Source organism: Ammospiza nelsoni, chromosome 4, assembly GCF_027579445.1.
Source record: "Ammospiza nelsoni isolate bAmmNel1 chromosome 4, bAmmNel1.pri, whole genome shotgun sequence".
Classification (NCBI taxonomy): domain Eukaryota; kingdom Metazoa; phylum Chordata; class Aves; order Passeriformes; family Passerellidae; genus Ammospiza; species Ammospiza nelsoni.
This window is the reverse complement of record NC_080636.1, coordinates 20,210,895-20,228,362: the sequence shown is the minus strand read 5'-3', so window position 1 is coordinate 20,228,362 and position 17,468 is coordinate 20,210,895. Positions and strand designations below refer to the sequence as shown.

Sequence of the window (17,468 nt, the reverse complement as noted above, 5' to 3'; positions counted from 1 at the left end):
TTAAGGAAGAGCTGTATTCCCTACAAATACTAATGGGGCAAACACATCAGAAATTAATTTTGCCAGCAATGAAATGAGCTAATTTGTTTAAGTGACTGTCTAAATGCACTGTTGTTAATTGGTAGCTGTAAAGAAAACATCCAAGTGTGTTCTGTAGCTACCCAGAATTAAAATGCAGGGGGTACATGAAACAGAAAAGACCATTTGGTCACCTTGGCTGTTCTCTCTGCCTGAAGTATTGTAAATAAGCCCAGGAAAGGATTCCTGGGGAGACATGGCCAGCCAGAGGCCTGACTCTTGGCAAAGCAGAGTGAAGGTGCCCCAAGTTCACAATTCCTTTCTTTCATTTTGCACGAGAGGCATAAACTGTGGTTCCACAGGATTTATGGCATTGGAAGGGTCTGTGCAGGAGGGATGTTTATGATGAAATTTTGGTGCAGGTGAAGCACTGACTGAGAGCCTTCTGCTGCTTACTGGTACAATTGTTACCTAAAGGTGTTAGTGGGGGGTTCTGTGCCAGAGCCTCTGGGTCCCAGAGCCAAAGGAATGGTTCATAGTCTGTGAGATGCATTTGACTGTACTATACAGATTCATTGTACACACGTACATGGCGCTCGCTACGTTCTGTAGCACACGGAGTATTGTGTTGTATCATTATCTCGTCATGATATAAATACAAATTTTTATACCTTTTTGTTGTGTTACTCAGGTTTTTTTTAAACTTTCATCACTTGTTTTTTGTGCTTTGTGTTTCTTCTCTTTGCAGTTCTTTACATACTGCAAATCTTTACATGTCAGCTTATTTCATGTCAGCTATTTCATAAGGAGCTCACTGAGTTTTAGCAATTCAAATTAATAGCATGGTATGAAGATTGGGGTGCTACTTAGACTTCTTTTACACACACTGGCCCATTGAAACCCCAACAATCATTAATCTTATTTGTCTCTAACCATGGGTGCTGTATAAATTTCCACTGTTACATTTCTGAAGACAAACTAACCTGTTTGCAAAGTGCAAATTGAAATGCATTAGTGTCTGTTCTAAGTAATTATACTTGAAATAATTTCAGCTCGGTACAAGACAGGGAAAAAAGCATTAAAAGACAGCCTACAAGTTCTGCATGTTTATTTTGTCAAATATGAAAGTCACATCACAAGTGATGTGCAGCCAGACAAAAACAAGCATTTTAGCTGATGAGAGATGAGAGGAAGGACAAAGCTGAAATCCTTCTGTAAATTACATTGTTTTCTCTCAGCTGCAGTGTGTGACATCCCCTGGTTTGTGTTTCAGTTTGTCACACATGTTGGTACTAAATACAGTGGTACCTTAAAAATACAGAAATAGTAGTTTTACATTGAAATCATGGCCAGTAGCTAGTTGATACATTTATATTTAATTTGAATAAGCTGAGCTGCTGAATCAGTAAGATACTCATGGGCAAAGCATAGTAAACTAATTTTTCTATCACAGTTTTCTTTGCAATTAACATCACAAAATAAATATAAAATACAATCTAGCGCTTAATAACTTTTTATAAATTAATCTCCAACAGAAAAAAATAGCTGTAAAAAGATTTTAGCAGTGCTGTACTTTGTGACAGCACCAGTTTTCTCAGTACAAGAATTAAAAAAAAAATTATAAATGTGGTGGCACTATTTTTGTAAATCCTGTACAGTTTATGATCTGTACAGCTCTGCTTATGATATTTGTCACATCATACCATTTGTTTAAAAGAAAAATAAGTTTCCTCACTTTACTAATAATGGATGTTTCAAATTTAATACTAAACATCCAGAGGCTTGCCTTGCCTATCAGGATCAAAATTAGGGTTTTCATTCAAAACAGGGTCAGGAGAGTAAACAAACAATTTTCTAGGAAAAAGAACATATCCCTTTGTGCATTATATGTTTAAATACATTATGAGTGGTAGCCTGAATGTGTAGGAGCTTCTTGTATATTTACAGTACTGAATCCAACAAAGCTGAAGGACACTAATCACTCTGACCTGCTTTTCTGGGAATACAAGGTCTCAGAATGAAATCTACCATTCCTCTGGAGAGAAGATCCATGCACTTGGCAAAGAAAGCAAGCTGGTGCCAAATTCTTGTCTTCTGACTTTGTTATAATAGAAGTTCACATGGCACTTTAAAGTTGTGCCTAATCAAGAATACAATTTTGCTTAAAGCAATGAATTACATCTTAGGACAGGGTGTTTCCAAAGAATAATTGTTGTTCCAACAAACTGCAGCAGGGACCTTTGCAATCCTGCTGCTGTGAGCAGAGTACATTGTGATGTAAAATCAAAAAGCTGTACAGTTGCAGTTCACCAGCTAAAAGCCTATTTCCTTGCCTCCTCTGTGTTGATTTTTTTTCCCCCTCAAAACCAAACCACAACCAAAGCAAACCCCTAAAGCAGTAGCAAGCAAACGAGGTTGAGTTTTTCATCTGACAGATGTATCCCAGTGGGAGGGTTTAGTGCAATGCCTGTGGTGGCACTGCACTCCTTGGCTGCTGTGACAGCCTCAGACGATGGGGAACCGAGAGCTCCTCTCTGAGGTGTCAGGCACAATGATGTCATATTTTGCAGTGGAACAAACAGAACATGGTAAGGATGGAATACTGCAGAGCTTGCAGACATCTTTCCAGAAATGTTTATGCCTTAATCTGCTGGAATTCACCATAAAATGGCATGTAAAAGCAATATGCTATCTAAGCAGCCTCTCCAGTTCTAGGAAACAGATGCAAAACAACTGCTCCTAGAATGGAAAAAAAGGGTAAGGTAAGCCTTAATTATGTTTTGACAGAACACAACCAAAAAAAAAAAGATGAATCAGAGGAAAACAATCTTGACCCAAAAGGAGCAGCAAAAGCAAATGCTGAAGTACACGGGTCTGAGGTTGGGTGGGAAAGGGGCTGTTAGAAATTCTGATGATATGTGATGATATGTTTGTATGTTTAATCTCTGCCCTAAGAGCTGATGGATGGTCTAACAGATGAAAATTTGTTTCTCTTCAGAGGCTTGTTCTTTCAAAATGAGAATTTTAAGTGCACAGTGTTCTGACCTAAAATATTTCAATTCTAGCCTGAATTCCTATACCAGCAGGGATTATGAGATCATGCTGTCTGTCAACTCTTCTTTTGTCCATCTGTTCCCCTCCTCCTTTTCTTGATAACTTCTGAACCTTCTGGCTAATTTTCACCAAATTTGACAAAGCAGAGATAGAATGGAGCCTGCAAATAATAATCCATGATGAAAACTTACATGGAAATTCCGTGTCTGGGTAGAAAGAAAAATAAAAGATTTCCTGCATTGAACATGGCCAAATTGAGCTCTTGCCTGTTTTCAAGAGGTGGCCACTGGCCAGCACGGACATGGCTCCAAACCTGCTCCAGAATGAAATTAGTGCTGCTTCCCCAGGTGAACAGATGGGGACATAGGTTTGGGAAAGGCCACAAAGGAGGTGGGACATCATAGCTGTGTGAGTCTGGAAGGAGGGAGAGGAAGCAGCCACACAGGGAACTGAAGGCATCAGTTGCAGCAATCCAGGCAGACAATATGATAGACAATAGACAGGCAAACTTTTATCAGATGCGTTTGTGGACTTCATTGGCAGAGCTGCCTTTGGACAGCAGAATTTTAGGAATTTTTCTAGGTGTTTAAAATTTGCTTTTACACAGGCATTTTTTACATGAATTACACTGATACTTATAAAATAAAACCAAACCAAAACCCCAAACCACAACACTGTGAAGCACAAGTCTGCAAAATACCACTGTAGGAGAAGTTCATTTTGGTGCAAGTAACTGACTGAACTGAAACAGCAGGGCATTATGAAATAAGCTGGTGAATGCTTTTGTTCCTTCCCTGTTGGACAGACACAATGCACTCTATCTGCAAGATGATTTGAAAGTTCAGCCAGCCTAAACTGCAGCTGCAGATCAGACTGTAATCTGATGGGGAGGAATTCAACACTACAGCTCTTTTTGCCCATGAGAACTCACTGCCAGGTCAGGGTTTAGTCTAAAAATGTCTTGCACAGGCCACAGTATACTGGAAACCAACATTCTGTACTTTGCAAGTGATACAGGGGCCGATTTTGATCATAAAAGCCTAACATGAGCTTGCCTTAGCTGTGCTAAACTACAAGGTTGCTCATTTCCCTGTGTTGGTTCATTTCAACAATTGCATTAAGTGAGATTAGAGAAGCTGGACATTTAGGACAAGTAGTGGGAGGGCTCAACCACCCACATATGGACTGGGTCAATGCTTCATAAGGGTGAAATGTAGAGATAACATTTCTGGATACAATAAATTATTTCTTTTTAGAATAACTGGCCCTATGAACCACAACAAAAAGAAATATCATTCTGAATTTAGTCTTCAACAGTGCAGAGGATCTAATTCAAGAGCTATTAGTGGGTGAGCTGCTCAATAGTAGCAACCACAATATAATTAAACTTAACACTAAAATGAATGCAAGACAAATAAAGCAAACAGATACTCAATTTTAAGAAAATGACTTATGCAAAAATAGGGAAAAATGCCAAAAAAACCCTAAATGACTAGTTCCAAACCAAGGAGCCTGCAAACATCCATAAGGCTTAAAAATACAGTTCTAGAAGCCAAGGTAAAATGTCTGACATAAATAGAAAAACATGGCAAAAACCTCCCCTCCTGGTATGACTCAATGAGAACTTTAAGGAGGCTGTTGCAAGGCACACGGGGAAGCCCAGGAAAACGTGGCATGAGAAATGTAAAGAGGAAGTGAAGACAGCTAAACTCGAGGAGTGGCTGATAAAGGATGCTCAGAGTGTTAGTGACAAGTTTACATGACGTTTGTTGGAGAGCCAGTCTTTGCAATGCAGAGGTGCCACAATCTGTGGCCAGAGCATTCTGGCAACCTCACAGGCAGCAGCAGCCAAAAAGCCAGGAAAACAGGGAGCTTTGTAAGGAAGGCACTGGGAATGAGGATTCCACAGGAAACCTTGGTACACCCGTGCCCTGAGGACTCTGTGCAGTCTGGTCTCTGCACCCTGAGCAAGGCATAGAGATGCTGTGGAAGGTTCAGAGGAAGATGTTGGGAACAATGCGGGGAATGGAGCACTGGAACAATGTGGGGAATGGAGCACTGGAACAATGCGGGGAATGGAGCACTGCCCCTACAGAGGCCAAATTTTGGGACTCTCCAAATTGGAGAGAAAAAAGCTGAAAGAAAATGCTCTGGGGGTTTGTAAATTGTCATGAATACCACGGGTAAGGTACATGCAGAAGTGGCAGTGACCAAATCCTGAAATGTGAATACCAGGAATCATTTGATGGGTTTTAGAGAGAGCTACAAAACAATTAGGAAAATGCCTTTTCAAGCACCACTTAATGATGTTCTGGATGTTGCCTTGGGAAGTTATGCGTCAGCATGTTCAAAAAGGCTCCAGGCAAATCCAGGGACACTAAGCCCATGAATTACCACCGAAAGAGCTACGCAGGGGTGAAAACCAGCAACACAGCAACACTGGGTACGGATGCTGAAGTGCCCGCCGCTAGCCATGTCTGGGCTTTAAGGAAGCTGAATGGCACAGCGGTCAAAGCTGGACGACATCAGTTGCACTCAGGTCTGCCCCATCCTCCCGTTTCCGTGTGCTGGGCAGGGAAATCAGCGAGCAAGGGCCGCGGAGAGCGGAAGGGACGGGCCCGAGGGGGCTGAGGGACCGGACCGAGCGCTCCCGCCCCAGCCGAGCGCCCTGAAGGGAAGCACGGCCCGGCCGTTGGAGCCCCGCCCACATGACGTCGCCGTGCGCGGGTCGCGCGCGAGGCGGAAAGCTGCGCGCGTGCGCGGGAGGCCCCGTGGGCGGAGTGGGGGCGCGCGCAAGCGCGGTGGGGGCAGCGGGGCGGGAATGCCGCGCGCGCGGCGGGCGGTTCGAGCTGCGGGCGCTTCCCTGAACCTCCCCTCAGCCTTTCCCGCGTCTTCTCTCACCCCTCCCTCGGCCTTCCCTCGGCCTTCCCGCCGCCGCCCCTCACCCTCCCTGAGCCTCCTTCCAGCCCTCCCTTAGCCACCCCTCCGCCTTCCCGCTGCTTTCCCTCAGCCCTCCCTGAGGCTTCCTTCAGCTTTCCCGACATTTCGCTCCACTCCCCTCGAGCCGCCGCTGCGGCGGAGCAGAGCTCCGGGGTGAGTATGGAGCGGTGCTGCGGGCTCGGCACTCGCTGCCGGCGGGGCGGGATCAGCCGCCGCCACGCGCCCCCGCTCCTCCCCCGGCCGGGGTCCCTGTGTGGCCGGAGGCCGCGGCTGCCCCGGGGCGGGACGTGGCCCTGAGGGCTCCACTTGTGCGGCCCGCGCGGGGCCGGGCATCGCGGGGGCTCCCTCAGGGCTCCCGAGCTCTTGTTTGTGGTGTTGGATGGCACTGGCAGTGCCGCAGTGGCCCAGCGTGCCGCGCTCAGGACTGTGTGGGTGTCCGCCATTTCACAGAATCACAGAATCGGTAAGGTTGAAAGGAACCTTTGGAGACCACCCAGTCCAGCCCTGCTGCAGGGTCACCTGGAGCAGGTTACCCAGGAAGGCGTCCACGTTGTTTTGGAATGTCTCCAGGGAGGGAGATTTCACGACCTCTCCAGGCAGCCTGTTCCAGTGCCCTGCCACCCTCAGCGTAAAGTCCGAACTCATGTTAAAGTCAAACTCCTCGTGTTTTAGTTTACAGCCATTACTCCTTGTCAGTGGGCTCCACTGAAAAGATTGTGGCAGCATCCACTTGGCACCCATATTTATGAGTTTTGAGGACAGCCCTTTTAAGCACGGAGGGCAGAGGACGCTTGGGGCGCTGCCCTGTGGCGCGGAATTCTCGCAACATTCTGTGTCATCTGCGGTCTCTGAGCTAAGTCAGACACATGGGGAGTTTTAGAGGAATGGCTTTACTTGTTCAGCTCTCCAGGCTGGCAGAGTGGGCTTCTCAGGGGCAGTGTATATTTTAGAAACAAAGTATTAGGTAGTATCAAACTAAAAAAAGTCCCTTATTGTTACTGGAGTATTGCAGGCAAGGCCTCCTGGCTGTTGATAACTTATCCTGTATCCTTTGCTGTCTGTTACACACTTTAGGATTCCAAAGCTGATTACTTGTCTGCTAGGAAACAGAAAAGCCGCAAACTTCCTTTTCATGTAAGTTGTGACCGTTTTCACAAGGGTATTTTTACACTTATTTTAATTTAAATTTTTTATAATTGATAAAAAAATCTGCAGTTTTATGTTGAGGTATTTATATATTAAAGCATTTCTTGTTCCATTTTCAGAGGAAACTTTAAAACAAAGTTTTAGAAGACAAGATTCTGCTTGCTGTTGAGGTAAAAAAGCCCTTATAGCCAAGATCTTGAAATGCTGTGTGACATCACTGTAGTTTTGTTTTTAGAACAAACTGGAAACCCTGGTCATTTTGGAATAGTTAAAATAATTGTGGGTGTTTTTTTAAATGAATATGCAGAAAACCATGTAAGTAAAATCACTTTTGCAGGCCAATGAATTGCTCAGTATTAACACCTGTTGCTTTTAAATTAATGATACTCTACTGTTTCCATAATAAGCTTATGTGAATTAAGGAAAAACATAGCTGCTTGCAATGATCTGGGGTGTAATTGATACAAAAATATGTCCTGATTTGACCAACAAAATATATTAAGATATCTGAAATTAAAATTGATGTCAAGTCTCTGAATAGCCACTTTAATCCAAAACTGCCTTCAAGGTTTTTTGGTTTGGTTTTTGGTTGTTTTTTTTTGTGATCTGACACTTCCTTTTTCCTGTACAGACTCTTTTTATTAAAATACTGAATATTCATTTTAAATGGCAAAAAAAATAAAGCTGGAATAATACCTCAGATTTTTTAATGTATTTGGATCTTTTCTACTTACAAAAATATTTTCATCATGAGCTATGGGAAGGATTTTGTGGAAACTGTTAAAAAAATTGGATATCCAAAGGCTGATGAGCTTAATGGAGAAGATTTTGACTGGATGTTTGAGTCTCCAGAAGAAAAATCAATTTTGGAGTGGTTTTGTGGAAACATAAATGTGCAGAATGTGATATCTGAAGCAAAACTGCAAGATTTTGATAATCTTCTCCAGCATGGTAGGGATGTTTTGGAAGGAAATGCACTGGATGAAGTCCTTAAAACCTTGGAGCCCACAGATTCAATGAACAGCAGCCAAGAGGAGGACGAGGAGGAAGTGAAGAAATTAGAGGATGAACTTCAGACTCTTCAGAAGTTAAAAACCCTTCAAATTCACCGGCATACTAAGCTCCAGCAGTTGATTGCTACAAACAGACACTTGTTACAGACTTACCGAGGCAGGCAGGAAGAAGCACGGAGGGAACGGAAAGAAGGACTGGAAGTGTTTACTGCAGCAAATAATAAGCTTGACAATAAACTGCAGTCTCTTATAGCTGCAGTGAAGGAATTTGCCTCTTTCTTCACTGCTTCAGATTCAGAACAAGGGTTAGGTGCACATGCACTGTTTTTTTCCCAAATTTCTTTGGACAGATATTTGTCTGTGGAAGAACAAAGCACTGCAGCTCTTACTTCACACTTAAAAAAGATTTTTTATGAAGGTATGCCTAAATGTGCTGAAAATTCACGTGAAGACATCATTCAACTTGAAGATTTTATCAAGCAAGTCCCTTTTGATGAGGCCAATGAAATGTGTGAAGAGAGGCAAGAGATAAGCAGGCTCCAGGCAGCATATATTTGTGCTCAGAACCAGCTCATTCAGCTGCAGGCTGAAGAGGAGGGCATGAATTCAGCTATCAAGTGTGCAGAGAGCCTGCTGCAGTCCTTGGGCAAGGTAAGGTAAAAAGGTGACAGAAGGTGCTGGAGTTTTAAACAGACAGGCCAGTTCCACTGGGTCTAGTGAAAGGAATTGCTGAGTTACTGGTATTTCAATCATTTTTATGTAGTGAAATTGCACTTTTGTGAAGTTTTAGTCTTGCTCACAAAACTGCTCTTGTGAAATATCTTTAGTTTCCATAGTTAGTTCTTCAGTGTGGTAGCGTACCTTTAATTCTACTTTTCAGCATTACTACCTTTAAAATCCTAGAATCTATAGTACCTTTCTAGATTAGTTTAACTTTGAATTTTCAAATTAGAACTGGCTCTTTGTACAGTAAACAGAATCTTAGCTTTGGTTGCAGTTTTGTGGTATCAGGGAGCCAATATGATAAATGTATTCCTGTCTATATTGCTTAGCATAAGCTTATAAAGTTCACTCACTCTGGCAACTCGAGTGTTTGTACCAAATAAATGGATCTGAGAGTTGAAGCTCCAGAAGTCTTTCAACAAGTGAGTGACAGGCAGATGTGGTTAGTGGAATTTGTGAAGAAATCATAATAAAAGGAAAAGTGTTTGCTTATGCCAGGCGTGGAATAACTTGAGGCATCATGTCAGTTTGTATATTTTCATTTATGGATGACTAGTATACAGGACTTGATTGATTAGGGTAATTTGGAAAAGATTGATTTTGCCAGCAGTGTTGATATCTGACTGAATATAAAAAATTGTTTGCTTGTGAGATTTCAGTTAGGCATGCTTGAAACAGGCGCAAGGTAAAATGAAGCTCTTTTGTTTTTAACACAATAAACTGTTTCCTGACCCTGTGATAAAAAGAAATTATATTTATTATCTACTTTGTTCATCTGTATTTGCATTATTTTGTAAAATTCTGTAAAACTACTTGTGGAGTTTTCATTTAATTTTGTAGCTAAATGTAACATAAATACATGAATTTTATATGAACTGAAGAAATGTTTGGGATGTGGCTTGGCGGGAACCATGAAGAAATTCACAAATATTTTGTTTTATGCAGGATACTGGACAACAGGAAAACATTGATGCTAAAACATCTAGTTTAAATGCTGAAATTTCAGCAATTAAACAAGATATAGCTCGGGTAAATAATGAAGAGCTGCTTCCCATTCTTAAGAAGAAAGCACAACTTCTGACTGCACCAGTGCTGAAAGAATACTTAGATCACCAAATTGCTCAGCAGAACTGTTATGCTGCAATTCAAGCTAAAATAGGCAGGCATTTGATAAGACAGAAAACATCATTTGAACTTATTCAGCTGGCCTGTGAAATGGAGATGAAGGAACACCAGGAGTTCAGCTGCCAGCTTGAGAACTTGGTAGAATCTCTGAAACAAAGCAATGATAAGTTAGAGCAGAGACTACAGGTGATAGCTGAACGGAGTGAGCAGGCAAAGCCAAGGAGCACTATTGGCCCAGAGGATGGTTTGGCTTGCAGGTAAGTGTTATAGTCACTGTTGGACTTGCTTTGAAATAATACTGAGGAGATGAAGGCTCAGGCAAGGGAAGCCTTGCCTGCTGCCAAGTTCTTACTTACTGGCTGTAGCTAATTAGAAATTTGAATTTTCAAGAACTGAAACTTTCAACATGTGAAACTTGTTTCTTCCATGTCCTTTGAAATTCTTTGCAGGTTTGCCTGAGGAAAAATTGTTCAATTATCAGTCTTTTTAATATTGCTGAAGCACTCCTAATTAATATCCATAGCATGAAGAATGTTTAGACCCAGGCCTGTCTTATCTAGCACCTCCTGATACTCTAGAGATACAGATGTTAGTAGCAGTGATTTCCTAGGCTGTGTGCATGGCCGGCAAAAACCCCCCGTGTGGTAGGAGAGAGGAATGACTCCTCTGGACTGTGACATGAGTTCAGCTCGATTTTACTGCTTGATTTGCCATCTGGTTTGAGTGTCCTGGTGCCCATGTAGGAGTCTGGTTTTTCACCATCAAAATAAAGTCTCCTTAAAGTTCAGGTGATACAGTTAAGGGTGTGTGCAGTACTGCTCTTCCATCAAGACTAAACCTTTTGATGTGATATATTGTATAATTATAGGTGTGTTACTGTCAGACTTTTCCTCCTTCTTTACAATGGTGCTTTAAGTGTTTGATTTTTTTTCAATACTTGATAAGTAATAGCTGGATGGGGTTAGGCACAGTAAATAACTGGAAGAATTAGGCAGCATTAATTTTACTCCTATTGTGTGTTTGTGTTAGCTTGTTACACTTTTGTTCAGGTTTATTATAAAGTCTCCAAATCACTGAATACTTCTGGCTATTTTTTTTTGTTTTAGATGAAGGGCAGGCAAGTTGAAATATTTAAAAACCTTATAGGCTTTGTAAACAGAAGACACTTGAAAGACATTCAGTTACTTCTGAAACATAGCTCCTTCTCTTAATAAAGCCAGTGTGATTTTATATTGGGCATCAGCTCCTGAAGATTTTGTTATGCAGAGGTGGTAGTAACACTTGGACTATGTAAATTTGTCTGTAATCTTACTGAGCCCTTCCTGATGCAGTGTAAGGGTACACTCTGCTGTAGTGTGCAATTCTGTCTTTTGCATGACTTGTAACTAATTGGAGAATTTCTTAGCAGTCTCTTCATAGAGAGATAGAAAACAGGAAATACTTCAGTAAGCTTGAGAATGTTACAGAGATTGTTCTTATTTCTCATTGGCTGTTGAAGTCTGCTTTCATTCAGCACTTTAAAAAAAATCCATCTTATTTTGCAGCTCTTGAAGTGTCAGGAAATAGTTGGCAAAAGCACACTGTCAACTTCTATTTGCATTCATGATGTACTTACTGTTACTTTAATATTTCATTGCTGCTAATTTGATATTGAAATATTTTGGATTCCTGTTAATCACTGCTATATATAGATGGAATCCTGAAATCAGTGGGAGACAAAGTAGTGTTGTAAAAGTGCCCTCAGCAGAACTTACCTTACTCATCCTCTGACTTCTCAACACAGACATGTTCTCTTAACTAATGATGATAGAGTGCTTGGGAAAGTTAAAATATTTGTGTGTCTAACTTCACTTGTTACAGGCTGTATCAGCTCCTGGAAGGAGGAAGTAAAAAACAGCAGTTGTTTAAGACATACAGAAGCCTGGAGCAGATGGCTCAGAAGTTAAAGCAGGACTGTGCCACAGTAGAAGATCAGCTGGCAGCATCTGCTCAGGAGCGGTCTCTCCTTTCGGCCAGCCTGCAGAGGGATGTGGATGCCCTTCATGCTGCTCTCTATTGTGGGACAAATCAGGTCCAGCTCCGGAGTCCAGTAAGCCCTTAAGGATTCTTTTCAAATTACTGCATTGTTTGTCATGTTCTTTTACTGATAAAGTATAGTGTGAAGGCTCTAGACATGCAGACTGTCCCCACTAATTAGCAACAAATTTATTAACATAATGATGATGGATGCTGAACATTTACATTGTTCTTGGCTAATGCTGGATTTTTATAAATGCTGGCAGGTAATAATTTTTTTGTTTCTGAGCAAACAGTTGCATCTAACTGAATTTCTTTCAGAGGCTTGTGCAGTCCTGTATTCCTGTAAGTCTGTGGTGTGGGGGATCCTTTGTCTGGGTAGGGTGTCACTGGAAAACTCATTTAAATAGCTTTTCATTTCATGTGGGCTCTCTGCCCTGTTACCTCTAAGACCCCAATAGTATGGTTTGGCCGCTTAAAAGCCTGGCCATGGGTGGGTCATTTGGACAAAATAAAAATGCCAGAATTTTAAAAGACAGCTGTAGTAGGACAATCCTGCTACACAGCTCTCAGGTATTATGCTTAGAACATCTTTTAAATGGGAACAGGATTTTTTAAATGCACCTTGTTAGGGTTTTTAAATAGTTGTAGATACCTCAAAAATGCATCAAGGGAAATCTTCTGTTACATAATACGTTCTTGGTTAATTACATAAAAATATATTTAACATTCATCTGTCAAATGAATTTACAGCATATAGAACAGTTTTTATTTAAAAATGAGACTGTAATTGGAACAGTATGTATTTAGGGATTGAACATAATTTAATAAAATACCTTCCTATTGATTTAAGTTACTTCTTAAAATATGGCATTTTGTTCTACTGCTACTGTTTCTCAAGGAAAGTAATTCCTTTAATAAGGGAATAGTGTGCAAGTCGATGATTAGTCTGCTTATACTGAGCTATAACAAGAATGCCAGCTGGGAAAGTTTAGCTGGTATTTAATGATTTAATTGTAAGATTGATTTGGCTTTTTTGTTGTGCTTTGTTCTTCCCTTTTAAGACTTGACTAGCAGTGAAGACTTGTAATTGATAGAAAATGTCATTCAGTCATGTCTCTAGGTCAGGTTCAGATTTTTATGGTCTTAACTCATCTAGTCCACAAGTAAATGGAATTACATTGGCATAATATGATATGAGTTCTGTTACATGGAGCTTAAAAATTATATACATTGAATGGAATCCCTTATTATCTTTGTTTCTGTTTTTTTGTTGTTATTTTTTGATTACAAATTAACGGCTTCCCAAAGCAAAAAATCTTTCATATTTTTAGTTCAGCTAGTATATTAACAATAGAAAAGTAATAAATTTTTGTCTTCTGTTTTTTGTTAGGAACTTACTGAGCAGTTTCACGGACTGGAAGTGAGTTTAGATGAACTAAATCATCTCCTTAAGGATCTGCTTGCTGATCTGAAGTCAAAGAGAAGCTTTTTAGAGTCCAATAAGCTGCTTCAGATGGAAAGAGACTTGTATGTGTATTTTTTCAAAGATAAAGAGCAGTTGAAAGAGATGGTGGAGAAACTTGAGCAGCAGTCTCAGGCTAAAGCCAGTGGTCTGGAAAATGAGAATTTCACAACCAGTGCAGTTCTTAATGTCTAAACAGCAATGTCCTCTTAAGGAAGGAAAATGTTAATGTAAACTGTCTACGAGTTTATGGAATAATAAGCATTAGCTTGTCATGGCTGACACCTGTCACTGCAGTGAATCTTACTGCCACTGTTACCAGCTGAGACTGTGTGCTACTCTATGGCTTCTTCTGCCCCCTGAATTCAACCTCAGTTTTGTCAGAATTCTTGGACATGAAATCATTGTTGGTTATTTGAAAGAAGTATGTTCAGGCTGCTCTTCTGCTGGCCTGTGTGCTCATTTCTGCTGCACACAGCATAGCTTCAATAGGAGTGTTTTCCCTTGAGTCTTTTTGCTTGCTAAGAACTTTTTGAGCTGCCAAATGAATGTGGAGAAGGCATTCCAGATTTTGGAGCAAGGATGTAATGTGCTCATAGTGAAGAGGAGAGTTCTCAAAGGCAACAGATATTTCATGATTGTTTCCCCTACAGTTCTTCTAAGAAGACTTGATTTTGTTAGAAATGTGTTGGAATATGTACCAGAATCTGTTTTAACTACTAAGACCATCTGTTTTAAGACCATTCCAATATCTCTTAATTTAACTTATGGCCTATCTTCTCCATTGAAACCAGTCTATACTTATTGTGGCTTGGCAATGAACAAGAATTTAAAATTTATCTTTTGTACTTCTGAATTTGCCTTATAATTTATAATGATAGGCATTTCAATTCAGAGTGCTGATGCTTTCATACTTGTGCTTTCATGTGCATTGTTAGCCCATTTATAAAATTTGTATATAGCTTCCTAATGTACCAATGGAACTAAATAGGCTTTTATAGTTTGATAACTTCCAGTCTTTTGTATTTTGATGGGATCTGCTGTGCTTGCTTTCAAGCACTGTACATATTGATGAAGGTTAGTATATTTGTTTAAATTCAATAACAGTAGTCTTAAAACTCTTTTGATGGCACTCCTTTAACTTCTATGTGATTAGAACTTATTTTTAAATGTGTAATTTTTTTAAACTTACTGGTTGGGTGTCTTTATGTCTGGATTTCATGCTGCTTAACTCTATACTTTGTGTATATTATTAAATGCCAAACTCTATCAATTCAGTTCAGTGTGGTTAATATTTATGGTGAATCTGTGTGAGTTTTCTAGGCCTGTTCTCAAGCATGGTGTCTTGTTTGTATGTAGTGTGATGGGTTCTCATTTTGATCTGCCCCTGAGGCTGGGACTGCTGCTTCCCAGCTTGGGCAGGCAGGGAACACTTTAACCCTGTGTGGGGAAGAAGTGTTGCTCTTAGGCATAGAAGTTAGGAGGAGTTGAGTGCAGGGAAGGATTGTGCTTCTGACTCCTGGAACGTCAGGGAAAACAAAGCCATTCCACCTCTCACCCTTTCCTTCACATGCTTCTCATTAGAACTAGATGGATATAGCCAGTGCTAATGCAGAGTGATGGGTGTTCCTCTGAATTAGATGCAAATGTTTGCACTTTTAAGTATTAAAAGTTGCAAGGTACCTGTGGTCTTGAGCCAAGAAAAATATTTCTGTGTAGGCAGAGGAATTGTTTGCTGATGGTGAAGTTTGACAGTCTGCTCATGCACTGGGTCTAGTGGGAGAAGACCAGAGTAACAGCACTCCTGCTACCCACTTGTGCAGGAATAATTGAGTCAACAGCAGGTTTTGCTAGAGTGATTGATTTATACAGCTTGGATCCTTGAAGTATTTTTTAAAGTGTTGGACATTTCTCTTGTGTTTGTGACAAGTTTTACGTGTTCTTCTGGTCTAACTGTAAAACAACAAGAAGTCACCAGTGGGGACACTGTTACTTGTGATTCTCCAGTGTAGTGTACCTAGGGATTCTCCCAAGCATTTTGTAGGTTTTATAGAATATGGACAGGTCAGCTAGAAAACCAGCTCCTTTTCAGAAAAGGATAACAGTTACAACAACAGTAGCTGGGGTCAAAGCTTGTAGGGACTATAAATGTTACTGACCAGTTCCTTAAATTAACAAGCTATAGTAGCTATTTTAATGTTACTAATATATGGAAGTATTTGAATGCATCAATTATACAAAATTTTAAAAAGTAGAGGTCTTTTATGATAAATATTTTCTGAAACAGCACATAACTAATGGCTGTATATTGTGATAGTATTGCTTGTTTCTTTAATCTTGTGTTGGCTTAATTTTGGCAATTACTTGAAAGTTAACTATGTCTTTCCTGATAAAATCCAAGCACTAGTGACAGTAAATGTATCCATGTGCTAGATACAGACTACTTTAAAGATGCTGGGAGGGGGAAAGTATCTCAGACATACTTCTTGTTTTATTTGTCAGATTTTATTTTCTTTCAGTACAAGTTAGTTGTACTTAAGACTGCTGATTTTTTAGTTGGAGTATTAAAACACTATTTCAAAGAAGCTTGTTTTTATACATTATTATATTTTTATTTTCTATACAGTACTGATAGGCATGTCTGGCAGCAAATGTAATTTTCCACTGAGAATGAATGGCTAAACATGTTCATTATATTTTGTTTTTAATTTCAACAGAATGTAAGTGAGGATTACTCATGGCCCTGATTGATTTATAATTTGTGTGTTCTGTGTTTAGGTTTAACCTTAGAAATGGAGCAGTACATAGGATGTGAGATTTCTAAAGTGCCTTTATCTAATATTGCTCAGAGGATTATGACAGCTTTGCAGTCTATTCCTGTAGAAGCTCAGACTAACAGAGAAAATAACCAGAGTGAGTAAAACTTAGCCTGATTTTTTCTGTTGAAAAGTTGAAACACAACAGTATCAAACTTTTAGTCCCTGATTTTAAATAGAGAAAAAGAAAATGTTTAGGTTTACAGGTTTAGAAAAGGAATTAAGCTGTTACTGTGAGACTTGCTGGGACTTTTCAAATTCAGTGATGTTATGTGAGTGCAAGGAATGGTACCACCAATTTAATTTTTTCTCTTTCTGTTCCTCCTATGTGGTACAGAATTATATGGGAATTTCACACTGTTCCTTAAGTACTACAGTGTTGTTAATTAGATGCATACATTAACTTGGCTCTGGACTAGATATTTAAAGATCACTGGAGGTACTAGGAACTTAACAGGAGACCTGTGAGCTCTCCAGACTCATGTCTGTCCTTAAAACACATATTCATTAGCACTGTGCTCCTTGTGAAATTCTAGGGGGAAGAGTGAACAAAAGTCCCTGTGAGAAAGAACAAATTAGGCAATGTTACAAGTACATCAGCAGTTCCAGAATATTGTGGGCACTAAGGAGGTTTTGCAAGGTGCAGGTTTTATTCTCAGTTCTGTGCAAATCACAGGCAGTCAAATTGTGGCTCTGGAAAAAAGTAGAAAGTTAACAGTTTTGCCTAATTTCAGTTGCCTGTTTCCTCCTGGGAGTTAAAGCCTGGAATATTTGATCAATGGGCTTTAAATCTGATATTTATTCCTGTGTATATTATGTTTTTTGCAGCCACTGTTGTATATTAATTGTGGTTCAGGCTCCTCTTTCAGTAAAGTATTGGATCAGTGGAGCCTGGTGGTGAAGCAATGACAAAGGTAATAGTTCATCACTGTGTAAATCACTGATACACATTTAAAGAAATGTGGGATGAGTTAATTTTAAAATGCTACATTATATAGTACATCTGGGACCAAAACCCAGATGATTTTAAAGAGAATTTGATTTCTTTTGAGCCTCAGTTTGATATTTTACGTCTCTTGCAACCTTGTCATTGCCTACACATACATACATTATATATATATACATACATGCATATGCATATTGCTTTAGTGT

At 40.1% G+C, this 17,468-nt stretch overlaps 2 protein-coding genes across 3 annotated transcripts in view; both read left to right on the top strand.

Annotated features, from left to right (window-relative positions):
* The first annotated feature begins 5,993 nt into the window (after positions 1-5,993).
* HAUS3 (HAUS augmin like complex subunit 3) lies at positions 5,994-14,777 on the top strand. Of its 2 annotated transcripts, none has more exons than XM_059471273.1 (7): positions 5,994-6,165; positions 7,087-7,146; positions 7,278-7,328; positions 7,790-8,822; positions 9,840-10,276; positions 11,880-12,108; positions 13,429-14,777. In XM_059471273.1, exons 4-7 carry the CDS (start codon positions 7,908-7,910, stop codon positions 13,693-13,695), a joined length of 1,848 nt encoding a protein of 615 aa, XP_059327256.1. In that variant the 5' UTR covers positions 5,994-6,165; positions 7,087-7,146; positions 7,278-7,328; positions 7,790-7,907; the 3' UTR covers positions 13,696-14,777. The 2 variants fall into 2 exon arrangements, with proteins under 2 accessions (XP_059327256.1, XP_059327257.1); XM_059471274.1 differs by lacking the exon at positions 5,994-6,165 and adding an exon at positions 6,397-6,475.
* Positions 14,778-16,137: 1,360 nt separating this feature from the next.
* POLN (DNA polymerase nu) overlaps positions 16,138-17,468 on the top strand; it is an 88,323-nt gene continuing 86,992 nt past the window's right edge. Inside the window, exons 1-2 of the mRNA XM_059470180.1 lie at positions 16,138-16,153; positions 16,279-16,413. Coding sequence (XP_059326163.1) covers positions 16,138-16,153; positions 16,279-16,413 — 151 coding nt within the window. The remainder of the gene's footprint in view (positions 16,154-16,278; positions 16,414-17,468) is intronic.